The 25,262-nt window shown below is 51.8% G+C and overlaps 9 protein-coding genes across 9 annotated transcripts; 5 read left to right on the forward strand and 4 right to left on the reverse strand.

Annotated features, from left to right (window-relative positions):
- Nucleotides 1-22: 22 nt before the first annotated feature.
- BDV14DRAFT_180874 (UDP-N-acetylglucosamine diphosphorylase) lies at nt 23-1,872 on the reverse strand. The gene is made up of 3 exons (XM_073769973.1): nt 998-1,872; nt 213-947; nt 23-160 (listed from the first exon to the last, which is right to left on the reverse strand). The coding sequence occupies exons 1-3, from the start codon at nt 1,709-1,711 to the stop codon at nt 89-91; spliced, it is 1,521 nt and encodes a 506-aa protein (XP_073624186.1). The 5' UTR covers nt 1,712-1,872; the 3' UTR covers nt 23-88.
- A 314-nt stretch (nt 1,873-2,186) lies between these two features.
- On the reverse strand, nt 2,187-4,080 carry BDV14DRAFT_180876 (PPIL4 family peptidylprolyl isomerase). The gene is made up of 4 exons (XM_073769974.1): nt 3,836-4,080; nt 3,023-3,723; nt 2,773-2,969; nt 2,187-2,710 (listed from the first exon to the last, which is right to left on the reverse strand). The coding sequence occupies exons 1-4, from the start codon at nt 3,913-3,915 to the stop codon at nt 2,309-2,311; spliced, it is 1,380 nt and encodes a 459-aa protein (XP_073624187.1). The 5' UTR covers nt 3,916-4,080; the 3' UTR covers nt 2,187-2,308.
- Nucleotides 4,081-6,889: 2,809 nt separating this feature from the next.
- Nucleotides 6,890-8,445, forward strand: BDV14DRAFT_192387 (uncharacterized protein; the record flags this gene model as incomplete). The annotated part of the gene is made up of 3 exons (XM_073771630.1): nt 6,890-7,090; nt 7,142-7,308; nt 7,338-8,445. The coding sequence occupies 3 exons, from the start codon at nt 6,890-6,892 to the stop codon at nt 8,443-8,445; spliced, it is 1,476 nt and encodes a 491-aa protein (XP_073624188.1).
- A 3,245-nt stretch (nt 8,446-11,690) lies between these two features.
- On the reverse strand, nt 11,691-12,360 carry BDV14DRAFT_192388 (40S ribosomal protein eS24; the record flags this gene model as incomplete). Its single annotated transcript, XM_073771631.1, has 3 exons — nt 11,691-11,767; nt 11,830-12,077; nt 12,284-12,360. The coding sequence occupies 3 exons, from the start codon at nt 12,358-12,360 to the stop codon at nt 11,691-11,693; spliced, it is 402 nt and encodes a 133-aa protein (XP_073624189.1).
- Nucleotides 12,361-12,671: 311 nt separating this feature from the next.
- On the forward strand, nt 12,672-13,940 carry BDV14DRAFT_203939 (protein-lysine N-methyltransferase; the record flags this gene model as incomplete). The annotated part of the gene is made up of 4 exons (XM_073774403.1): nt 12,672-12,902; nt 12,981-13,520; nt 13,578-13,713; nt 13,816-13,940. 4 exons carry the CDS (start codon nt 12,672-12,674, stop codon nt 13,938-13,940), a joined length of 1,032 nt encoding a protein of 343 aa, XP_073624190.1.
- Nucleotides 13,941-14,051: 111 nt separating this feature from the next.
- Nucleotides 14,052-15,251, reverse strand: BDV14DRAFT_180889 (DNA-directed RNA polymerase I subunit RPA43). Its single transcript, XM_073769975.1, has one exon. The coding sequence runs from the start codon at nt 14,895-14,897 to the stop codon at nt 14,208-14,210; it is 690 nt and encodes a 229-aa protein (XP_073624191.1). The 5' UTR covers nt 14,898-15,251; the 3' UTR covers nt 14,052-14,207.
- A 446-nt stretch (nt 15,252-15,697) lies between these two features.
- On the forward strand, nt 15,698-17,575 carry BDV14DRAFT_180890 (J domain-containing protein). Its single transcript, XM_073769976.1, has 3 exons — nt 15,698-15,759; nt 15,819-16,337; nt 16,393-17,575. Exons 1-3 carry the CDS (start codon nt 15,718-15,720, stop codon nt 16,837-16,839), a joined length of 1,008 nt encoding a protein of 335 aa, XP_073624192.1. The 5' UTR covers nt 15,698-15,717; the 3' UTR covers nt 16,840-17,575.
- Nucleotides 17,576-18,393: 818 nt separating this feature from the next.
- On the forward strand, nt 18,394-19,524 carry BDV14DRAFT_128143 (uncharacterized protein). Its single transcript, XM_073766032.1, has 2 exons — nt 18,394-18,982; nt 19,037-19,524. The coding sequence occupies exons 1-2, from the start codon at nt 18,549-18,551 to the stop codon at nt 19,419-19,421; spliced, it is 819 nt and encodes a 272-aa protein (XP_073624193.1). The 5' UTR covers nt 18,394-18,548; the 3' UTR covers nt 19,422-19,524.
- A 645-nt stretch (nt 19,525-20,169) lies between these two features.
- Nucleotides 20,170-23,347, forward strand: BDV14DRAFT_180895 (putative Ran-binding protein (RanBP10)). Its single transcript, XM_073769977.1, has 6 exons — nt 20,170-21,673; nt 21,728-21,954; nt 22,006-22,136; nt 22,190-22,436; nt 22,485-22,994; nt 23,046-23,347. Exons 1-6 carry the CDS (start codon nt 20,898-20,900, stop codon nt 23,174-23,176), a joined length of 2,022 nt encoding a protein of 673 aa, XP_073624194.1. The 5' UTR covers nt 20,170-20,897; the 3' UTR covers nt 23,177-23,347.
- The last annotated feature ends 1,915 nt before the right edge of the window (nt 23,348-25,262 follow it).

Consider the following 25,262-nt stretch of genomic DNA (forward strand, 5'->3'; position numbering starts at 1 on the left):
GTACGTACCATGGAAGAACAAACACGAAGCATGGAATTTTGATATCTCATCAGTAATTATGAACAGCCGAAACACATATTTATATTATCTACTCCTCTCTTTCAACAACAGCAGGTGCCTTGAGTTCGCGGCCCTTGAGGAACTCGAGTCCTTCACCACCCTGTAACCGGACGTTAGCTGTGGACGAGAAGCGAAGTGGAATGGAAACTTACGTAGCTGATCAGGGGTGACACTTCAACGCCGACAGCATTGCCCTCGGTGACGACGATGCCGCCAGCGGCCTCGATCCATCGTTGACCCTGGTTCATGATGTCCTGCTTGCTGGTATCAGGGTCGTCTTCTCCGGTTCCCCGGGCGTTCTTGAGAGGCGAGAACTCGTCCTCGCGGCGGACTTCAATGCTGGCAAACTTTTCGAGAGCAATGAGGGGGAAACAATCGAAGATAAACTGCTCAAGCTTGATGCCGTTGGGCTTCTCTGGCTTGACAACCTCGCCGCTCTCAATGTCGACGCTGGGGATCTTCTTGCGGGCAATGTGGTGAGGCATCTTGTGGACCCAAGTCTCGATGGAGTCGAAGAACTCAAAGGAGTAGTAGTGATTGACGATGTTGGCGGCACGGAACTTCAGAAGGTCAGTGTGCTTAGGGTCCTTGGCCTCTGCTGTTTCCTTGTCAATCTCAGAGTACTCGACCACGTCGGGCTTGCCGTTCTTTTGAAGAATCAGGCCAACCGACTCGGTAGCGTTACGCTTGCGCACGACCTTGGTGGCGAGGTCGACCTTCTTGGAAGCAGCAAATCCGATGAAAACGGGGTCAGCAACCTTGACCAGGCAGTTGTCGACACAGTAGGCGTGGATGTGCTTGATTCCACGCTTGCGCATGTCCTCCCTCACGCCAGCTGTGAGAAGAGCTTGATAAATACCTCCGTTGCCGTCAGGAGCAACAGCCACCTATTACAGTCAGCGTGTGATTGCAACCACTAACTAGGAGTTTCACGAACCTTGGACTTGCTCTCCAGCATAATCTTACCATCGTTGGAAATGCAAGGAAGAACCCCCTGCTCGAAGATGATGACGTTGCTCTTGTCTAGTCCGAAGTAGTCGTGCTGCTGGAAGTATTCCTCCGTAGGCTTGCGAGTCGGCCCGCTGGTCATGACATACCAGGGAATGACGGCGTCCCTGCCAGATATCTTCTTCGCAAGGAGCTGGAGCTTACCGATACGCTCGGCTTGGATCTGGAAAAGGGACTTGTGGCTGGGGAGACCAATGTCGAAGCAGCCCTTGGGCTGTGAGCTTCCCAGACGAGTTCCCTGTCCACCAGCGAGCAGCACCACGGCAACCTGGTTCTCTGCAACGAGCTTGAGACCTTCATCGTAGTATCCCTGAATGTCCTTAGGGTCGGAGTCTAGGATCGAAGCAGTGGCGATTTCGGGGAGGGGTTCGAGGGAGACGGGGCCGCTGGACTCGGTCTTGGGAGGGTTGAGAGCCTTGTCGGCGAGCTCGTTGATGCGGGTAGGGTCGAAGGTGGACGCTTGGTGGAAGAGCTGAGTTTGCTCGGTCTTGCTCAGTTGGTCGTAGAATGCGAATACTTGTGACTGTCCGGTCGACTCGTACTTCTGCTTGAGCTCTTGGACCTCCTCGGCGGAGGGCTCACGAAGGGCGGGCTCGGAGTGGCCCTGGAACTTGTCCACAAGGTTCTTGATAGCAGCAGCCATGGTATAACGAGTGATGAAGCAATTGAAAGAAAGAAAGGGAGTATAGACGGTAGAGGGATTGAAGGAGAATAGTAGAAAGTAGGACAAAGAAGGGAGGGGGAGGATTGAGTTCCTAACTGAAGGAGCGCGGGGTGAGCAATTCCTGGATTTATTGGTATAAGAGAGAGCTTCAGTGGCCCGGTAACGCAGCTACGTAGACTATTTATTTTTGACCGCCAGAGCTTCCCCTCGAATTGATCTCGCCATTCTCCCTATTTTTAGGCCCAAACGCAGTCCCATTAACCAGGCTTCGCTCTTGTCCCCTTACTATTCCAACCATTTCCACACTTGTTTTGGCTAGACAACCAATCTGCGCGGGGCATTTCATGAGAGGCGGGGCGCCAGAGAGACTGGACGAGCTCAGCTGGTTTCACCGACTCACCCACCGCGCCACTCAAATAGCGTCGCTACTAATAGAATTACACCCTACTGAGTAGTGCTCACTCTAATGGCTGAGATTTGCTTCTGCTTGTTGAAGAATCTCAATTATTGTAGTTGGTTTTTGGTATATTACAGCCATCATCTTTCAAATCATTACATGTTCGACTTCAGCTCCAGCTATCGACGCCGGTCTTTATATCTGTCATCATCACGGTTGCGTCGTCGATCATTTTCATAGTAGTCGCTCCTGTCCTTGTCACGGCGACTATCCCTCCGTGGCGGGCTCCGACTGTATGATCTGTCACGACGTTTGCTCCGGTACGAATCTCGGCGAGGGCTGCGACTATCCCTTCTATCTCGACGGCTGCTTCTTTGAGGACTACGACTGTATGACCGTCTAGGGGGCGCGGACCGCTTCTCCTTGTCGAATACCATATTGAAGTCTTCAAGCTGACGAGTGTTCTCGGCTGCTTTATATTGGCGCTTCTTCTCGAGACCAGCTACTCCACCAAATCCACCTCTTTGCGCGCTGCGTTTTGTGACGGTGGCATTGCGCCAGCTTTCGGAGAGCTTCGACACCTAGTTAAGTTGTCAGCGAAGATCATGATAAGGATGTAGAGGTATTTCGTAGGAGAACTTACACTCTGGGAAAAGTCCACATGAATACGGTGGTCGTCTATAAGGACCCCTTGCATTTTGAAATAGGCTTGTTCGCAGTCCTTTTGGTTCTCGAATTCGATAAACGCATACTGTAAACTGTCCCCCGTTCGCTTGTCTCTGATGACCTCACAAGACAGTATCTTGCCGAAACGACTGAAGATAAGTTCCAAGTCCTCATCTATCAACCAGTGAGTATAATTCCCAGAAATGCAGAGGTAAAGGTGCTTGTACCTTGAGTTACAGGGTTTAACTTGCAGACAAACAAGATATTCTCCGGAGGCTTAACTTCGGCGAACGGGAGGTCTCCAACCATTTCTAAAGTCAGAGCTTGCGCCCTAGCCTCACGCTCCCGTCGCAGTCTCTCCATAGATTCCTCATCCATGTCATCTGCTAGTTCTTCATCATCGGCAATTCTGACTGTCGCCAGCTGCGCTTTCGTTGGGAGGGGACTTTCTGGCGGTTCCACCAAGCCCGAAGGGTCGGGGAAGGGGTCATCAAGTATAACCGTATGACGGATACGAATATCCTTGAGCGGGCGGCCCTTGTCATCTATGAATGCTTCATTGACTTTTTCAAGTACATCGAAGCCCTCCACCACCTTGCCAAATATTACTGCCTTGCCATCCAGATAATCGAGATTGTCGCCGAGAGTGACAATGAACTGACTCGAGATAAGACGGAGGTCGGGATCGTTTGGCGACGGGACAGCAGCCATGCTCACTGTTCCCCTTTCATCATGTTTCAGTTTCGGCGGAAGTTCGACCGGAATAGCTTGTTTCGAGGGACCTTCTAGTAACCCCCATATTGAGGTTCCACCATCGCTTTCCGTGGAATCGGGTCCAATAGGGTCGCCGGTCTGCAGGGAAAAATTCTTTTGGACGCTGTGGAAGGGCGAGAAATTGTAATATTTGACTTTGCAGAGCTTCAGGAAGCTAGTGCGATAGAAGATAAACAGCTTTAGTTTTCGTTCAGCCACTCGACACGATAATGGGAAACGATTGCGCATAGCAAAGTATCGTACGGAAACATAGGGAGAGAACTCACTTCTCACATGCTCTAGGCGACTCATCGACCAGGAGATCGATGACGATGTCACCCAAGGATGTTTCGAGTAGAACGCTCATCGTACTTGCCGGAGGCTTCAGGGAGGACCGACGTGGCGTCAAGCAAACAGGTGCGACAAAGACAAGTTTGTCGAAAAGTGTGAGATGCGACAAAAAGGCCCCGCAAGAAAAATGATGGCTGGAGCTTCACAACAGGACTGTTTAAGGTCGGAAGAGCTAGCAAAGATCCAGGGCGGACTGCGGACTGCGGAGCCGCCGCCTTCGGACTTGGTCACTTCCACTGGCTGCCGATCATCATCCACTTCTTTCTTCTACATCTCCCACCTCTACATCCAACCATTTGCCCCCTGTCATTATCGTCTGGTCTGCTCCCGGCACAGCATCTTCAGAACATTGCTGCTTGACTCAGGTTCGACTGTTGACGTGCTTTACCTATAAGCCCAGTTCTCGGCTCCGACCTCGCGCGTGTCGTGTAACGAAGGCAGTACGAGCTTTCGAACACACCCATCCCTGGCTACCATGCTATAGAAGCCATGGTCACGGTTCGAAGTCTCTGGACGAACACCACGGAGAAACACATGCCGAATCATCAAGCAGACCGTAGGCTTTTCCTGCCGCCGTGATTAGACTCCCAGCGCATTATTGAACTTGAGAGATATCTCGACACAGGCTACTCTGAAAAAACAAAGCAACTCGAAAGCTGCTACCCTGGGGCAGACTGAGAAGGTCACTGTAACCCATTGCTATTGCACGTCTACGGGGAATTAACTTGTCTAGGGCTTTTGGCGCAGGGCCAAAAGAAGGCGACACAGCCTGAAAGTGCTCCTCGCGTTCTCCTATGCCAAACTCCTTGAGGGTATACTTGTTTCACAGCAGAGCGTTGGAGACGCCGGACCGTTTACTATCTTGCCGGCGGACCGTTGCTACCAAAGAGATAGCTATTTCCTTCCGGTTTGCCCGGTCGGGCAACGACCTCACCTCCCCGCCGCACGGTATGGGGAAGCTGCCTAGGCGCACGTGGTAGTTTCAAATTGCTCGCACGGTCTGGTAACCCTCTAATGGCCAATTAATCGCTGTCATTGCTGTAGACTATACCCTTTGAGCTTTTTTGGCTGCACTACCTGGCCCTATTGTGAATCGAGGATACTCTCAGCCAATACATAGGCTTGATTGTGAGGCAGAGAAGCACTCTCACACACGTCACCGTTGCCTGCTTCTGAAAGCTCCTGACACCCGCGGCCTCTCATATTGAATGAGTGCACTGGTCGACTTATCCCTAGCCCTAAGCGGAATCCATCTTTGACTCCGTACGCACCCAGTCCACACACCCAGTTGACCGAGAAAGAGCAGTTCCACTAGCGAGATAGTGGTATAATTTCAATGAGTCTATGACTGTAGCGGAGTAGCGGACCGGTAGGCCCTAGGTACGTGCGGGGAGAGTCGACGCAAATCATAAGGCTCATGAAGTTGCCTGAGACCCTCAACCGAATTGGGCAAATGAAGGTACTTTTGCCCCATCCTGCTTGCTCCTTACAGAGTACCCCTGGACGTGGTGCGTGTTAAGATCAGCTTTCCTGGCTCCACGCATGCGTTGCGTCTCGTCGAATTGCGAAAGCGCCAGACTATCGAAGAGACTGCAAGAGATTTTTAAAAGCTTCTCGTGCCGCCGTCTTGTGATTAGTTTCTTTCATGCTTCTTACCAGCCATTGCGGTCGCTGTTTCGCTTGGCTATGCTGATGATTTCTACATTGTCGAGCTTCGATTTGGCCTTCACCATGACGACAAGTGTGATTGTGAGCGTCATGCGCCAGGTGCCCCGTCCTATGGAGGAAAGCCTGCCTGGAGGCTGCTGAAAACTTCCCTCGAATTTCTCAGTGTATCACTACATAAGGCCCGATGCGCACTTGACCTATGCAGTCAGGTTTATCGCTCATACTGAGATGTAAATATCTCCGTTCCAAGATGAGCATATTCGCCGTGGAATAGCTCGTTTGCAGGGGCTGTTGAGAGCCCGAATGTCAACTGCACGAAACAGAAGAAGTGGAGCTCAGATCTTGAACCTGGCGTCGATCTACCTATCCAAGATCTCTGACATTCAAAAGTACGGTACTGTTCAGACCGCCTCGGAATGAATGGTTGTTTGATGTCGAAAGCGTTTACGCCCGAACCAACAACACTCCTCCTAGGTGACGCGCAAACATTGTACGGACTTCCATTTGCGATTATAGACAGGTCTAGCGTACCAGACACTTTCGTGCAAACGTAGTCGGCAGCTTTCCACGTTTCCAACATCAGGACCAACAGAAAGCCGGCGGCACTAAACTCTGAGCATTGACGCCAGCAAGAACTATCGCGCTTAGTCGGAGAAGAGCTTTAGAACCTAGAAAAAGCTTTGGCATTATTTCGACTGACGACTTACTAGCCTGAATTACTAGGTACCTTTATCACCCTGCTATGAGGTTGACCTAAGTGCAAGCATGGTGGTATGACAATGCAACGTTGCTGTTCAACACAAACGCTGCCACTTTGCCCTCTCTCTCCACCTCAACTGCATCCTCGTCAACATCTGACGGGCACCTGCAGACATGATGTTTCTATACATACAGTCGAAAAAAGGGTATCAGGGTGTCTACCAGTGGCCACCTTTTTTTTAAGCCATGGGCCAATGAAGAATTCAAGTCCGGGGTAAGACTTACCTGGAAGTCGGTGGCCTATTTGGAATCTCTCAGCAGCTCTGCAATCAACGACAGCAAAAACAAAGGAAAGAAAAGGCCAAGACAGGCAATCAAAACGAGAAATAAAATACCTCTGCCAAAGACTTAAATTTGGTTGGAATCCTATAAGGCTTTCGGTCCTTTCTGTCAGAGTCGATACCTATGTACCACTCTGTGCGGAACCCCCTGCTCTTTCTTGTGCACCAAAGCTCTAGTCATTCTACATTTATCTTCGTATCCCGGCTTGCTTTCTTTCCTACATATGTGAGTCCGCAAATATGCGAAACAACATGTTTTCCACCTCACTGATTGATGAAGTCATGGCCCAACCCTTCTATCCTGCCGATGACGACGTCGGCTTCGATCCGCAGACAAGGCGCGGCATTTCATCCATGCCACACTTCCAGAGTGATATCCAGCAAGAGAATATCGACAGAAGCTTGAGCTGCATCAGTGCCGGGCTCGACGCTGAGGCGAAGAGTCAGGGCCGAGGCCAGACAAGACGCCGGATCCCAGTTGCAGTAAGGCATTTCTTGTGGTAGCTAAAAGATTCCCTTCGCTAACAGCTATAGTGCCAAAGATGTCGAAAGCGGAAGATCAGGTGCAGTGGCGATGTTGGTGATGGCCAAGGTTGTTCCAATTGTCGGAGTTCTGGAAATACACTATGCCAATTTCTCAGGGCAAGCGAACCTTCCCGCGCATGTCTCTTGCATCTTCTACATGCTAACGGATTGGGCAGGTCAACTCGGAGATACTGCAGCCCAAGAGCGCTCCTGTTTGGCCCTACCCCGCGAATGAGATGGTGTCACGGTCATACGCCCCTTCCTCATCCAGAACGAGGAGCGTGCCTTGCAACTTATCTCATCAACGGGTACCTTCATTTTCTCGACCTCCAGACTATGAAGTATCTTCCATCACCCCGAGTCCATATGCTCGACAATCTTTTAGTTTCGAACCTACTAGCAACTACGAGCCCGAGTCTTCAGTACAAAATGCCCAAGCAACCCCCGCCTATGTACTTCCAAGCTCGCCCCAGGTGCTCCTGGCAGATTACTCCGGGCTGCACTGGAATCCGAGGGGTTGGGGCGCAGACTTGCCGTGCACTCGAGCTCCTGCGGATGCCATAGCCCCGGAACATGACACAGCACCTTCGCTGACTCTTTCTGCCTATCCTTTCGTGGTACCGAGCCAGGGCCAGCAGACAAATGAAGTTCACAGTATGGTGCCTGCCCAGTCCTCGGTGATACCTCCTGTCCAGGGGCCAGAACGAGAAAACGCCGACTCTAACAATCGAGACCCGTTCTTCGAGAACGGTTCTGGTCCTGTCACAACGGCGGATGCACCGCCACCGCCCAACGAGTACAGCAGGCCACCTCATTACTGGGTATCCAGATATGAATCTCAGACATCACGGTCACCTATCTCGCAAATGGCATTTGAAACCGCCGCAATGGGACGCAGAATGATCCCCTCCAGTAGGTCGGATATGACGTTTAGTTACCTACCAGTAGCGTCGAGCGGTGCACCTTCGACCATGATGTCCTCGTCTGAATCCTATGCTGGCCTGGACTCTACAACACCTGTTGCCGAGGCAGCTACTGAGTTCCGCGGAGATACCAGTGCTCAATACAGGTCTTTCTTACGCAGTACTCGCCGGATGACGCCGTTCACAGATCCCCGGCCTGGTACCTATGGATATTCTCGACCAGCCTACAGAAATCGCCCAGAGACAGACTCATCTTCTGACAACACGCTGGTCAGCGGGCTTCAGTACACGCGGCCGACTGCTCCGGCTATACTTCCCGAGATGGACGAGAAGCCTAACCTGGCCACCCTCATTGATACTCCAACATACCCCGGACTATGTTCGCAGTGATATTGGCGGCTTTATTCATCGACGAGGCGCATCCTTGCCCATTCGAGGAATTGTTTGTTTGTACATGGTCACTTCGAGAAATACCATGACGGCAAACAATCGGATTTGAGTAAACGCGCAAAATCCGACGAAAAAAAAATGGGAAAAGAAAAACTGACAGCCCAAATTCCTGTCAAGTGGGATCAACGTATTGTTAATGCATGATCTCTTCATTTCTTTTCTTTGTGAACTCATTTATCTGTCTTATTTCCTATCTCCTTTTGCATACTGGATCTTATACGATTCCTCTAATAGGTCAGTTGCTTGATATTCCTTCATCTTTCTTTCGGCAACAAGGTTGATTTTCAAATTCCACTGTGCAGTATTCAGCTCCCTACTCTTTGTCCCCAGGCCGCCTTACCCCTGCGCCTAGGGTGAATTCCAGTTGGAGCTCGGTGTTAGCTTATACGAACGGTGTTGGGGTTGGTGTTGTTGTTACGTTGTCGTATTTGAGCCGGAGCAACCTAGTCCATACGAATGGTGTTATCGCTGTTACATTGTCATGCTGTCATATCCCACAACGAGGCGTTCTTTTGCTTATGTGCTTGCTTAATATGATCATCAATGTTGCAATATCGCAAGGTTGTTCTTTGTTTTCTGTACTTCGTACCGGCTACCAGGTCGGGGACTTGGACAGTGACACAGACAATTATTTGGAATATCCTGTTATTTCTAGTCTTATACCCTAACTCAACTAATACGATTTCTTCAGTTTCAGAGTTTCGGCCCCTTTCTAACGGCTTGAACAAAGAACTTCATCAGCTGCCGCGGGGAGGATCCCGCTGAGGATCATCATCCTGGATAGGGATACTACTGTTGAAAGGGATACCCTCAACTGATACCACGAGTCCAGGGTCAGACACCGACGGGGCCGAGTCTGACGCCGGCTGGCGCTGATAATGACGCTGGCGATGCGATGGCAATGCGAAGGGTATGACGAGATACTGAGGTAGCGTTTGCGCCTAACAATGAATGATATCTGAGAATAGCACACTGACGACCGTCTAGTCGAACACTGTGGAGAACTGCAATCGTTACAATTGTCTCACAAGCACGATGCAAACGACGACAGGTCAGAGACTAAGAGCCAGGCGTCAGTTCTAGACCCAGACCCGACTTTGGCCAACTCATCATCACCGTCTTCTTGGCCTTAATTCCTTGCTGAAGCGGTCGAGCCAAAGCTGAGCAGTAGGCTTATTCCAACCCGGCCTGACGTGCGTTTTGCATCTGCAGATTCAGTCTCCCGGGGAACTCACCTCCCTGGTCTGTGTAACCATGGCATCTAGGCTCAACTCCCCCAGGTCCATCCTCGACTGGCACTCAGGTCAGCTCAATACAGATCTGTGCGGAGAGCGTGGGGGTGCTCGGCGACAGATGGGCCATCTCGGACATCCGGCACTCTTTTCCGCCGTATAATTGACATGATAGGTAAGTGTAGCTGTAGCCAAGACCCTGAACCCAGAAACTAGCTGAGGTGTATGTACGTACTTCTCTCCCTGGCCCAGCAGGCAGGATACCGGAAGGGAAACCCCGGCCCCGAGAAGAAGTAAAGACTGCAGGAAGAAGCATTCCATTTGCGATCCAGCCAACCGTTCGTCCACAAGGTTGAAGGTACAGCTTGGGTACGACTAACAAGGCGCGTCCCGTTACGCCGGAAGGAAGAAGGATACCCGCGCTGTCTGATGCCCAAGGCAATATATAGGGTAACGAACGGACGGGAAGACCTACGTGTGAGCTATCAAACTCGGATTTGTCCTGCTGCATGTGCAGAAGCTCGGGACGAGAATGGCAAGTAGAGAGGGGCGGCCCGGATATTTCGTGGGGATGAAAAGCTGGCTTGGATCGTCTTGAGCTACGCCATACTCAGTAGGATATGGCGCTGGTGCTCTGCAGCATCGGTTGTTGCAGTTCGATGATGGATTGGCTGGCTTGCAATAGCCCCGGTGGAGATATGAATGAAATGGGCGAGATGCGTAGACTCGAAAGAGCGGACCCAGCGGAAAACCAGCTGCTAGGGTTGTGTGGCTAGGACGAGTGTGGATAGTACTAAGTGAACACCCTATCGAAGGCCCAGCAGGGCGGTTAGTGAAGATGCGCAGCAGGGATATCCTTTCCAGCCGATCGGTTCGGCACTTGCAGAGTGCAGATGCCAGCAAGTAGTCTCATTCCTGACATAGGCTCTTGCTGATATCTGCACGAGCTGTGGCTGCCGTGCCCATTGTTTAGGGTACTTTGGGTTTCCTTCAAGGAAAAGGGTCCGGTTGGTGGAGGAAGCGCAGGGTTGGAACATTATTAGGGTGTGGAAGGAAGAGGCCCGCGTAGTTGCTTTTTTCTTGCTTGCATGCATCAAGTTGAGTGACCTGACTGACTGGCTGACAGCAAGACAAAATTGACAGATTGGTAGACGCTGTGACTGTGACTCTGCAGTGGCTGTGCGTTAGTTGTTTCGTTTCTTTACTGACTCGTTTATGGGATGCGCTGGGAAAAGTACGATACAGAGTCCAGAGTATCCTGCGAGAGCAAACAACTGTGGGAGTGTTGATCATCTTCGTTGGGGCTTGAGGTTCTGGGTGAGGAACAATAGGTACTTCCTCAGGGACTCTAGAGATGATTAAGGCGAAGCCATTGGTGAAACTGTGTGGGAGAAGGCAAAAGGAAAAGCGAGCGGTTTTGGAAGGTAACCATGATGCCCGCACGTGCCCTCGCGGTTTCCCCGTCAGTAGTATTCTGGGACTCTACCACTACGTATGTACGTGCTGGTCTACTGCCGGTCGGTCCTCCGTATGTGTTAATCGTAGGTGCTGAAGCGACTGAAGGAAGAAATGCATTGACAGCCGACTAACGATACCCAAGACCAGATCCAGTGAAACAGTAGTGTAAATGAAATTTTAACCTCTGAAACCTGTCTAGCCTCGGTGAGGACGATGGCCGGAAAGTGGAACGGACAAATGACAACGATAATGGTACACCGAACGGAACCTTGGACGAGCATGCTTTTTTGTTGTTGTTCTTCTCTTTTGTTGCTAATCACAGGGCTGTTGGGTTCATCATTATTATCATCGTGGACACCAGCGTTGCTCTTGCTTGCTGCGCCCAAGTCCGAGTGCGAATCCGAGTCCAGAATCAGAATCAGTACGCCAGTTTTCTCGCCACAATCTCCCACCAATCCCCGAGCACCAACATAATCATTCGAGAAGCGCACGCGCTTAGTCCTTGCTCTTCTTGGGGCCCTTGACCTTGGCGATACCACGGAACTTCTTGGAGCGGTTCTTTCTTTGCTTGCCTGGACGATGTTAGTCCTCTTATCACAACCCAAATCGGAGAATGTGGCAGTGGTAAACGTACGCTGCTGTCGGCTGGGCTTCTCGATCTTCTCGCCAGCACCGATACGGACGAGACGGTAGCGAGGCTCGAACTTCTTCAGGGCCTCGGTGGAGTCGTAGATGAGAGCGAAGCCGGTGCTCTTACCACCACCGTACTGTGTGCGGAAACCGAAGACGGAGACCTGGTCCTTGTTGGACTTGTAGAGGTCGGCAAGCTTCTCGCGGAGCTCGTCCTTGGAGACGTTGGCGCGGTTGGGGTGGAGGACGTCACTATCATCGAACATCAGTATCCTGTCCAGCTCCTTGTATGTGTGTCCATGTCCATGTCCGAATCCACAAAATCTCATTTCCACCTCTTCCTCATCGTAATTTGTGTGCGAATCGAATTTGAGCGAGTCGATGATGTCGTATCTCATCCAATTCATCCACCCATCCAATGTGTGGTGTAGGCAGCAAGCAGGAGAAGGGGTTCTTACACGACCATCTGCTTGCGGGCAAGCAGAGGGTTGCGGATGAACTTGCGAGTCCGCAGGGTAACGGGAGCGTCGGCCATGGTTGTTGTATTGACAAGACTGAACCACCAGCAGCGAGAATGACAAGGTCAGGGGGGTGGGCGGTTGATGTCGTTGTCGTTGTCGGACTGTCGTTCTGGCGGGCGTCGAGATGCGCTTCGTCAATTTCGTTTTCTTGTGCAAAGTCGGCTGTGGGCTCGGCTAGGGCGTGCTAACCGCATGGGGCTAGCGCCGAACGTGACCTGTATACTGCACCCACCTTGCTGGGACTATAGGGGACGGAGAACTCTCGGGACTAGTTACCAGCTTTCTATTTTCAAAACATGCAGATACAGCTGTTCTTATTTTAAACATGGATTCTATTCCCCTCTTAACGGCGCAATACCTCCAGCAAGTCGAGCCCGCATCTCTCTGCATCCCCGATGGCCCCGCTCTCGTCTCCCCCACCATTCAAACCGCCATATTCGAGAGCATGTTCAATGAAGACACAGCATGGCCTCTCCCTCCAATTCCATACCAGACGCGCGTTCTAAAGTCTATTGTCGCCCGGCTTGAACAATCAATTTCCGACCCTGAGGAGGATGTATGAGTATGCCTACGCTTTTGTACCGTCAATACACAGTTAACTTGTCGCAATTGAGACTGACCGGACCCTCTATAGGAAATTCTTGACAGTCTTATGGAAACATGGACGACCCTTCTCTCAACACCAAAGCCATCATCGCTTGAACAAGCGCAGCAACTCACATATATCAGTTACACCGCGCCAAACCCACCGAGTCCTACATCGCGACCCTCGCCCGAACCACCAAGGACAGTCATAACCTCCGAGAACCGCTCGCTCATCCTCTCCTCAGGCACAACGGGTTTCCGCACATGGGAGGCCGCCCTTCATCTAGGGACATATTTGTCGATCGAGGACTCCGGGCGCGCCCTGGTGAAAGGCAAACGCGTTCTCGAACTCGGTGCGGGGACAGGTTTCCTTTCGTTCCTCTGCGCAAAGCATTGCGGTGCACAGAATGTGGTTGTGACAGATCGCGAACCAGCGCTCGTCGAGCAAATCGACGATTGTATTGGGCGGAATGAATTGAGCAGGGAAAAGATTCAAGCTGGGATCTGGGAGTGGGGGAGGCCAATCGAGGTCCCTTTGCGAGACGGCGATGAGAAAATGGAGTTTGATATCGCGCTTGGTGCGGATCTGGTATAACTCCCTTCCTTTCATTTATTAAGAACATCCAATGCTGACTATCTGACACAGATCTACGACACGGACATAATCCCCCTCCTAATCTCAACAATCACCGACCTGTTCAGGAACTACTCCGTAGGAGAGTTCATCATCGCCGCTACAATTCGAAACGAGAATACGTTTCAGACGTTCCTCGATGCATGTGGTAAGTCACTTTCTTCCCTCTCATTCTCTTCTCTCCTTTGTTCCGCTCCATCCTTCTCCATCCCTCTGTAGACATCTGATAGATCTCTTTCCAATATTGTAGCGCGGTCACAATTCGCCGTAGACCAGATCCCATTCCAGTCTCCGCCTAGCGAGGAACAGAAGGGATTCTTTCACTCGACGAGTGTTCCGATTCGGACGTATCGGGTCACGACGGCAACACAATAAGAAAAGGCTGGAGGGTCATAGGGTGCTCCGGCTACCATGGTGAGTTTAGACTACATTGTGTACTATAACACCAATACGCAAAGATTAGGCCAATGAAGAACTCTTTGGTGATAAGCATATGATATGAACAAGCTCTATGTACGAAGCTGCAGCTATGAGACAAATAAAAGAAGAAAAAGGGTAAAGCAAATTTTGATCCGGTAACGCCTCGCATCAGCATCAACATCAGCATAATAAGTACAGCACCTCAGACCTACCACCTGCCACCTATGCCCTAGCCTTCCCCTTCTTAGTCGGCGTATCAAGATGCACATCATCCGTAGCAACCAAGCCGCCGGACGCCATAGGCACAGTCATCCTGCGAATAGGCAGCGTGCTACTCGGCGCAACGTTCCCGCTTCGCTCCTCCTCAAGCACGCGCGCCTCATCCTCCGGAGAAAGCATAGTACCCTCTATACTCAAAAACCCGCGGTCGCGCTCTGTGCCGGGGATGACATCGACATCAACGACACGGAACTTAACTGTACCGCGGACTTTGTGGCCGGATGTGGACTGGAAGTAACCTTCCAGAAGATCTTGATCCTGGTCTTGTTCTTGAGTCTGGTTTTCGGTGTTTTCTTGGTTCTGGTCGATGTCGAGGGAGAACGGGTTCGATTCCTGCACGAGCGGGACGGGGTTGAAGTGTTCCTTCTCTGGGTCGAAGGGGGGTTTGTTCTCGTCATCTTCGTCTTCGGAGGGCGGTGCTGTTGCGGGCTGGCTTTCGCCGCTTTCGTCTTCTTCACCGGGTGGAATCCATTTCCATGATGGGGGGAGTCGCTTGCGCTCGATACCGACGGAGAAGAGGTTCAGCACGACGGCGCCAAGGAAGCCCTCGGATTGGACGTTCACCCACCCCTCGAGTGTCTGGCCGCGCTGGGGCTGGAAGACGAGGAAGGTTGCAGTGAGGTAGACGTACATGACACCATATTCGCCGGCTGTGGCTGCGAGGGTCAGAGGTTGCGGGTTGGGGGAGGTTGAGGTTGTAGATCGCGATGAGGAGGGTTCGCTGGATATCGAGGCATTTGAGTAGGCTAGGATGATGCCTTGGAAGGGTGGGTAGTATGTGAGGAGCAGAGGAGAGAGGTGTTCTGCCAGGAGCGAGGCGAGGGCGTGCGTCGGGGAGATAGAGATGGGCGAGAGAGGGAGGTATAGAGTCGCGGTAGTGAGGGTGTATGGCGAGTCTGGAATGGTAGTTGTGGTTGAAGGTCTCGCTTTCTTTGGTGTTGTTGCTGATTCGGACTTGCTGCTCTTGTCCTTGCTCTTGGAGGACTTATCCTTCTTCTCTTTCTTTTCCTTCTTGTCCTTCTTCTCACTTCCATCCTTCTCATGCTTGCGCTTCTTCTTTGAGGACGACTCGTCCTTGTGCTTGTGCTTCCTCTTGCGCTCCTTCTCGGACTCCGCTTGACCTGCGGAGACGGGGTTCGAGTCGATCTCCATTGCGTCGACGGCCATTGTTAGTGTGGGCCAGCTGTAAGGCGATTGCGCAGGCTGTAGGCTTGGTTGCGGCGTGAAGCTTTTTTATCGTCAACTTTTTTTTTTCGGATTCTTCGCGGGGAATTTCGTTGGGAAGGCGGTGGGTAGGGCGGTGCGGGACAGGACAATCGGGGCGGGATAATTACCGCGGCATCTGGTCAGGGTCTCTTTATAGACAGGTGTTGGGTTGGAGGTAAGTGACTGTTGCTTGTGGTTCTGAAATTAAGCGGATGCTAATGCTCGATAGTGAATTCCTCGAGCCGCCATGTCCATCCTCTCCTTAATCGGGTGGTATACCCTTCCCAAGGTAAGTACAACGTCCCGCTTCCCCGGTGGTTCCTGGCGCATAGCTAACACGGTCACCAGTATGCGACCAACACACTACAATATGTCTACTACGGAATGACAATTCGCGCAGGCGAACCAAAACCACAGCCTGGCTCACCACGCTTTAACCGAGACCGTCGGCGAATCTTCATCTTTGTCGTAACCGCCTACCTCCTCTACAACCTCTTCGAAGTATACCAGAAGATACGAATCGAAGGCAGTTTCTACGATGTCCTGGGCGTTTCGCCGCTCGCTGACGAGCGCGCAATAAAGGCTCGCTTCCGTCGTCTAGCGGCGCAGCATCACCCTGATAAGCTGGGGGTCGGCAGCTCGAGCGACCTTTTCGTGCACTTGAAGCAGGCGCAGGATACCCTCACCAACCCGGTCAAGAGGTATGCATACGATATGTGGGGACCGAAGGTCCTGGAATGGGGAAACGTCGAGACGGCACATGAATATTTCCTGGCGGGGTTGATAAAGACCGTGCCGGCCTATTTAATTTCGTTCTTTGGGTTGCTGTTACTCAACTATACGTGGTGGTCTGACTGGGGACGTTACGTGAGTTTTCCTTTGCGCTGAACCCCTGATGGAGTCCCGCTGATTGATGATATAGTGGCGCTTTTTTGCGTTCGCGGCTCTGTTCACGTTGAACCTTACCTTGATCAGCCACCAAGGCCCGGTGTTCATCTCCTCTAGATTCTTCCTACTCCCATGGCAGATCATGAAAATGGCCGAGACGATCTCGCTCAGCCTCCACATATTTATTTCGCAGATCGCACCCCCAGAAGCGAAGAACGCCGACTCGCCCGATCGTCTCTACCCACAGACGGTCCAGCGTCTAGGACAGCTGCTGCAACTTAGTCGAGCCACGGAAACGGAGTCGACACGACTGTTGCAGTTGGGATATGCGCCATTCAAGGGCGACAAGGAGAGTGTTGCTACGCTGAGGAAGGGCATGAAGGAAGGTCTGGTGTTGAGTAGTGTACGGGGCAGTCCTGAGGTACAGCAGGCTGTCAAGGAGGTAGCGGAGCGAAGGAAATTAGAGAAGAAGGATGGTTGATTTGGCATGTATAGCGTTGGCGATAGTTGGCTCTTCTTGTACCGAAGTATATTTTTGGGTTGTTCGGAAAGCATTAGAAGCGGAAAATTATCATTCGAGGCGGTGCCTCGGCCTGCGTTTTTTTGAGCCTACTTATCCTGTCTACCCAGGGGCAATAGAGAGTCTTTGGCAGAGAAGTCCGGAGTATGTTGGTGTCATGAGGCTATAGTTGGTTTTCATCTCACAAACATATCTTTTGCCTGTCCTGAGTATATATACGGCCTGGAGTAGTGGTAACAGACGTGGCGATGAGCTCGGGAACATTTACTGGTTCGTCGGCAGACTGGTTGGGTTATCCTCCAGCTGGATCTTGGAGCATCGACTCGTTAATTAGTTCCGACGCGGAAGGCGAATGGCAATCAGCGTAATCACCGTCGGCGGTGCAGCCTGCCCGGGCAGCCCATGGCTCCATCAGGAGTCAAACATGAAATCAGGGACCAGCACATGAGTAGTGGGTGTGATGCATCCAGTGAGTGGTGAGGATCACAACATGAGGATATTTCCTGAAGGAGGAGGCTACATCGTAGTGCAGTGCCAGCTGGGTAGCAATAAAGTATGTTGTCAAGCTGTGCGAGCTGACGGGGGTAGGTAATAATACTGGTGGAGAGAAGAATTCCAATTTGAACAAACCTGGTTGCGGCGGGCCTGGGCGATCCGCTGGTGATAGGATGGATGGTCAGAGGGAAGGAACTCTGTGGGAATCGCGAGATTACGGCGAAATGCGTGCGTGGGCTCCAGCTTTTGCCTGGGCTATCGCGGGTTCGCGGCAACGCGTCTTCGGATTAGATTTGGTTACTCGAATGGGCACGGAATTTTCTCTGCACAGAGTATGCTAGGTGCCCGAGAATGTTGTAGAGAGTGTCTGAACGAGCTTCAGCAAAGGTCATTCGCCCGTAGTATGGAGTCTCCTGGAAGATTTGGACATTAATAGACGCACTTGGCAGTCATCCTCGTCTTTGGTACAGCTGACGGCGATGTAAGATGGGATGTACTGCTAGAACAGATTACCGTATTTACCGTACTTTATAGAATCTAGCGTGTGTAACTAGCCCCTGTACTGTACCATACATACAAGCACAGATCATTCCGTCTTCCTCACCGTCGGCTTCTCTCCCTGACTGACGCACCGAAAGTCTGGCTGTTCCCTAGACGAGAACAGAAACACACACAACTCGCAACAATGAAACCACACGGCGCCTCGACATCCCCATCCCTTCTATCATCATCCCTCCCCCCTTCCTTTCCCTCCCTCTTTTCTTCCCTCCCCCATCCCCCATCCCACTTCTCCATCATCGTCATCCTCGCATCTAAACCTCACCACCGGACTATGTCACCGCGCCCTGCTGGACGTTTGCCTTGACAAGACTTTTCCAACTTTCGCCTCGCCCTGACTTCACCTTCGCGCCACGTTTGACCTCCGAGAGGGCCCCCAATCCCACCTCAATCCCAACCGGACTCCAACGCTTACGTCTTTCATCTATCTTCATTTAAATTCTACACTGCCACCTTGCTGTCTACGAACAACTCGACCAGCTCACCTCGCCCCCTTCCTTTCGAGTCTGTCGATCAGCCGACCGGAAGGATAAAGCAAAGGGAGGGAAAAGAAATACCAGCTCTCCACCCAAACGATCTACCCGAGCCATCATCGACCTCGAGTATCCATCGCAATCATGCCGGCAGCTACCTCGACGTCGCGCGCCAACGGTCGCTCCAACGGCGCTACGAACTCCAAGTTGCTCGTCGTCCTCAAACTGTCATCCAATCTTCTGAAGAAATTCGGGCCTGCGCCAGAAACCAAGGACAGGAAGAAGAGGAACAGCTCCGCGGCCACCAGCAACAAGAGAGAGTCGATTGCCGACTCCCCCCCTACCAAGAAGGAGGATGTTCCCTCGTCGCCAGCTTCGAATGGCCTCGAGCCCCCACCACCTGCTTCCTCGGTGGACAATGCCTCTGATGCCGCTTCTACCCCGGCGCCTGGAGCCTCTGCAGATGCTAGTCGCAAAGGCCTCCCTGGCCCTAAGCCTGGTGCTAAGCGGAGCAACCCTACTGGGACCCCTGATACAAAGCCGAGAGGCAAACCTGGCCCCAAGAAGAGGCCTAGGCTGTACGTATACTTCGTTCTTCACTTTCTTTGCTAGAGCTAACAGTACTGCCATAGTGAGGATGGAACTACCGAGAACGTCCGTTTGAGCACCACGCGACTCGGCCCTAAAGCCAACACCGGAGCTATCAACGCCGGTCTTCGAGCCCTCGACCGCACCGGCGCACCCTGCCGCAAGTGGGAGCGCAAGCCCTTCCAGCTGAAGAGTTTCACTGGAGTCCACTGGGCTCTCCCGTCTTGGAGCGCCCCTCGATCGCAGAAGCAAGAAACGAACGGAGAGACGAAAGAAGGCGCCCTCACCACTGGCGACAGCGACAGCCGCGCCAACCAGAGTGCGAGTGCCGTCCCCAGCGAAAAGAGCAATTCGGGTGATGGAGACGTCACGCCGGCTCATCCCAGCATGGTCGAGGCCTCCTCGCCGGCTCTTGCCATGGCCGCCTAGGCCCAGATCTTTTGCATTTTCTTATTCACCTTCTTGTACATCATATTTTGACACTACTATATTTCTTTTATTTGGATGGTGAACCCTGGAGCGCATCTTTGCTATCTTACTATTGGCGTTGGGTCGGGTATTAGTTGGTCACGCGAGCTACTTCGTTTCTCTCAGCAGTCTTTTCAGAACTGTCTGCATTGTGCTGGCATTCACCATGCCAGACATACGTTACTTTATTCATTTGCTCACAATGTGTTTGCACCATGTACTATCAGGATTAGGATTAGAAAGGGCTCCTCGATGGATGAGGCCCTATAACAATGACGCGGCGATTTGCTTTAGCTCTCTCAACCACATTTCTATACCACTATTAGTACCATTACAAGGCCATGGTCTGTTTCATGATCTTGTGAACCTAGGATGTGTAACCTGGGATCAAGATGAAAAGGCATCGTTTACATATGGGCCATGTCTGACTCGGGTCCTACAAGGTGATGAGTCTATCTTTGGCTCAGTGAGAAAAAGACTTATGCGCGGGTCATCTGCCACCCCTGCTGGGATAGGACCTCCTCTTGTCGGATAGGTGGAAGGACCTCCAATCATTTCATGGGTATAGTGCCAGATGTAGATGAATTGCACCTGGCTCAGGTGCTGCGCCTTGATGAATATAACGCCGAAACCTTGAATTGCAACACGTTCTACAGAATATACGTTGCCAGATACTAGCTACTTTCTGTGTCCAGAAACAACGCGATACTGTGTAGGCTTCATAATAACTCTATGAACTCTAGCAGCAGTGAAGGTAATCTTCGGGCAGTTCCATTCCAGTTCCCCTCAACCGGCAGTGTAGCCGTCTGGAGGGCCTTTGACCTTCCCCCGCAGTTTGTCATGCCATCACCAGCTAAACTCATCTCTCCCCTGCGCCTCTCTCTCCATCTCCTTTTCTCATCAGATTCGGTCTGTTTCGGAGTGACCGGTAATCTGCTCTTTGTCTTATCGACCTATCTTCTCTTTAGCTTGTTCCACGAATAGTGATGTTTATTCTCATCAGGAACCGTTTCCAGAATTGCTTCAAGCTCCTCTTGCGTTAATTTACTTGGTCTTGGACCGTTTGTGTTATTTTACTCTGTCTAAGAGTGTTGTCTCCGAATTCTTCGACTCGTTGCTTCCAAGGTTGTCTTCGTACCAAGCGTTGGTGGTGACGCTGATCGTGACAGCCTTTGCTCCACCTCCCCACCCCAATCACGGATAGCTTCTGGTACCCGGATCACGATACGCTCGGCCAAAGGAACGCCCTCTAAAGGAAGAACAACCGAGAAAGGAGGAAAGGAACCAGACGGCAAGAGGGGGGCAATTTGATGAGAGCTTCTGACGGATCGACTGGGACTTTGGCACCCAGTCCGGGCCTTGATAACAGCGCGCGCGTGAGGGGGACTCATACATAGTACCCGCCTTAGGTCTGATCCTCCACTGAACGTCAACAGCATGACTGATACGCCTTTTCCCCCTTCCGGTGGAGCTCCTCGAGCTCCTCTCACCACCACATATCCAGCACCGAGCATCTCCTCTATCCCCCGTCGCTCCTCTTACGCCTCGGTTCTTTCAGGAACTGCCGCCGCCTCGCCTCAACCTACTGCTCCCTTCTCGCAGCTGAACTCCACTTCGTCCTATCCCCCGCTGTTCCGCCCCGACGCCCGCCCATCGAGGCATTCGGCCGCCGTGGATGCAGAGATGCAGATGAACTCACCCTGGAGGTCATCCCCAGGGGATTCGCTGCCTCCATACTCTCGGAAATTCGCCAGCTTTCCGACTTACGACCCTTTCTTTCAGAATCTCGGTAATCTCTCCGACACACCTCCCTCCTTGACACCTTCCTATCTCCGTAACTCCCGATATATATCTCGCCTCGATGCCGCTCGTCGCGTCAAGCCAACATCCCAAAGAGATGCAGCTTCAATTTCTTCGGCGCAGAGCAGCCTGCCCCGGATTGCGCCGTCATACCGCGGAATGACGTATGATATCATCGATAGGGAACCCATCGGAGACGACGACGACCACCCCATGCCGCTTCCATCCCGATGGAGTGATTCAGATAAATACGCTGGGCTGGAGCTCATGGGAGATGGCCTGGAGATACGGTACAATGGGCCGATGAATAAACAGGAGCACGAAGCCGCCTCTGTCCGAGCGGACCACCCTATGCCGCCGCAGTGCGGAATATACTACTTCGAGATTACAGTACACTCAAAACCGAAAGATGGGTGCGTCTTCTCTAGAGAATCTGTCTAACATATTCGAGAAGCTAATTGTCCCAGGATGATCGGAATAGGATTCTCGAATCGAAAAGCGTCAGTCGAGCGGCTCCCCGGGTGGGAGCACGAATCCTGGGCATACCATGGCGACGACGGCAAAACGTTCTTCGGCGAGAACCAAGGTCAAGGACGACAATATGGTCCGACATTTGGGGTCAATGATACTGTGGGCTGCGGTGTAAACTTCTCGACCGGGTGTGCTTTCTTTACAAAGAACGGGGTCTTCCTAGGTATGTCTTTATATTGCCGATCGATGAACATGGGAAACTAATGTCCACGAGGCATCGCGTTCCGGGACTTGAGAAACATGAAAGTCTACCCCTCAGTGGGGGTGAAGAAGAACCCGATGGTGCATCTTTCTGCCAACTTTGGCCAACAACCTTTCATGTTTGACATTGACGGCATGGTCAAGGTAAGTGCCGCATATTCTCTGTGCTCGTAGACTGCCTGCTAATCGGCCTACAGAGAGAGAAGAATGCGATACACTCAGAGATCAGCTCGACAAGCATATCCAACATTCAGCCTCCGTTAGATGAGACCGCTTTTTTGCAGGAATTAGTTGCGCAGTTCCTAGCACATGATGGCTATGTTGAGACTGCTCGAGCATTTGCGGAAGAAGTTGCCGCAGAGTCTCAGGCATTGGCAAATGGCCGCCAAGCACAGCTCAAGAAATACGAGGTAGAGGAGGATATTGAAGCAATCAACCGACAGAGTATGATCCACTAGAGGTCTAAGAAATACTGGATGCTGACATTGATAGAAATCCGCGCCGCTATATTGGAAGGCGATATCGATAAAGCCCTCAAATACACCAATGCTTATTACGCCAATGTTTTACTACAGTACCCGCATATACACTTCAAATTGCGATGTCGAAAGTTCTTAGAGCTGATGCGGCGCTGCACCGAATTGTCGTCACCCGCGAAGAAGGGCAAGGCCACCAATGGATTCTCGGACACCGCCGTTTTCGACGAGGAGATGGAGCTTGATGACAAGATGCAAGACTCCGATGTCTGGGAGACCGATGGCATGGATATGGAAGAGTCCGATACGGCGATGAAGTCTAATGAACTTCTCACCGAGGCCGTGCAGTACGGACAGCAGCTACGGATGGATTACCCGAACGACGAGAATGGAGGGGACAAGAAGATGCTCGATGACATTTTCTCGTTGGTAGCATATCCGGACCCCAAGCGGTCGGTGCACGGCCATCACCTGGATCCAGCCGGGCGCATTACAGTTGCAGAAGAGTTAAACTCGGCAATATTAGGTATACTCTCCCTTCTTCTAGTATTCTGTGGTCTGTAACCGACAAGTATAGTGTCCCTCGGTAAATCCTCAGCAGCGGCTCTGGAGCGGCTGTACCAACAAACGGAGGTACTGATCAACGAGATCAGTGAAGAAGGAGGCGCTGGGGCGTTTATCAATGTACGCAATGATTTCCTGCAATAAGCTTCTGGTTTGAGTCGTGGCGCTGGGATGGGTTATGGTTTATATGTATGGCATCTGAGACTGGCACTACTATACTGTTACTTTACTGAGACTCGGTTTCTGTGGGACTATTCTCTGTACTTGAATGAATACTACTCTTTAAAGTCTACCTCCATGTAGGCATGCTTGACCGTCTGTGTTAAGGCAGGAAAGGGTCTATGTGATACTGTATTTTACAATAAAAGTGAGGCATAGTGTACGTAATATATGCATAATTGGTAACGTTGTGTCCCAATACGGTCCGATCAGGCGTTCGTCAGGTTCCTCTCGCTCTCTCCGCCTTTGAGCTATTTTTGCTTTTGAGGATGAACTGGCTGCCGTTGAGGTCATCGTCTTTTATCTGCTATTATAGCCTGTTGTATAGCCATGGAGGAGACAGGTACAATACTACAGCCTTATCACTGATCATCATCTCTTTCCTTTCTCACTTGAAATTGAACAACTTCCCTTTCGTTCTCTCATCTCCAACTCACCCTCTTCGCCAGCCACCCCTCTCTCCGATGACCTGGTAGACCAAGGTAGGCCAGTCTGTCTACCTTACCAGTTCATCGCTCCACAAGAGGGGGGCCACTGCCAACTCACTCTGCTGCATAGCATTCCTAATCCGATTCTTGTTCTTTTTACACGCATAGACTCATAGTTGCGGTCTACGGGCAACCTGGCTCGGAGACCCTCCAGCCTCACCAACCATGGAATCTGCGCCTTCGACGAGCCAGCCAGAGGCACACATTCCAACCCACTCCTCGACCACTCGGGCAGATCTCCACTGCTGCTGTGGCCGGGAGGAGTGCGCATTCCTCCAGCATAACCACGTTGCGCTGGAGGGATTGGAGAAGGACCTCGAGACCGCCGCGCGGTTAGGTCAGGTACGTCGCACTGTTGATGCATGATTTCTTGGTTTTTCCTATTGGCTTGGCTATGGTTGGGCACTGGCATAGTCACAGTCACAGTGATCCTTCCGGTGGCATGACTGGTATTTATCCTGGTCGTCCTTTGTTTGTTGCTCTTACATTTTTGTTGCATTGTTGCACATACTTTTGTGCCTCTTCAGCATTGCTTGTTGAGGCTTGAATTCTTTCTCATTCTTGCTATTACCTTGAGCGCCGATCGAGGAATCGGCGTATCGCTTGATTGCTTGCTTGCTTCCTTGTTTGCATGCTGTCGCATCATGGCCATGGTCGCGAATTGCCCGTCCCCGATATTGTCTAGTTGTTTTGTCCGTTTTCGCACCCCATCGCCACGCCTGCAATGAGTTCGTCGTCACTAACTTTTGCTCTCCAGGCTCTACTCCATCGCCATGAGTCTTATATGGCCGAGGCGGAAGAAGACCGCCTAAGGTTAGTCGCCAATATTGAAACCCTTGAGCGCGAGAAGCGCCAGGTCGAGGCCGAAAATGCCCGAATTATCGAAGAGAACCGCAACCTATTAGACGAATTGGAGGGCCTTGACAAGGCCGTCGCCGACTCCGACGCCCACGCCAAGACGCTCACTGCTGCGCTTGAAGGCAGCGAGGCGGAGCTGCGCAATTTGACGGCGGCTGCTGCACGCGCTGCTGATCTCGAGGCGCAGCTCGCGCATATGGAAATTGAGCAGTCGAAGTTACAGGAAAGCCTGTCGGTTGCTGAAGAGGATTCTAGGTCGGCCATTGACAGGTGGAAGAAGGCGGAATGTACTCTTCAAAATCTTAATGATCAGGTTGATCGCATTGAGAAGGAGGCCAGTGAGGAACGTGAACGACATGCTGAATTGGTCCAGCGCATGGAGAGGCGGCGCACTGTTGAGCGAGAGCTTGACGGCGCGGCTGGCCGACTCAAGGGCGCTGCTGCTGCTGCTCAGAATATTGGTCGTGGTGGAACAACGGTGGTATCGCGCTTCGTGAAGGATATCCTTCAAGATAATGCGAACTTGCAGCTGGGTATTGTGGAGCTGCGAGAAATGCTCGAGAGCTCAAATCAAGAGGTCCAGAACCTGCGAGATCAGATCGTGTCGCACCAGCCGCTCGCACCGGCAGGTGAGCCTGAACGACCGGCGACAACATTAAGCCAGG

The sequence above is a fragment of the Aspergillus stella-maris genome (genome assembly GCF_047715825.1).
Source record: "Aspergillus stella-maris strain CBS 113639 unplaced genomic scaffold BDV14scaffold_67, whole genome shotgun sequence".
Lineage (NCBI taxonomy): Eukaryota > Fungi > Ascomycota > Eurotiomycetes > Eurotiales > Aspergillaceae > Aspergillus > Aspergillus stella-maris.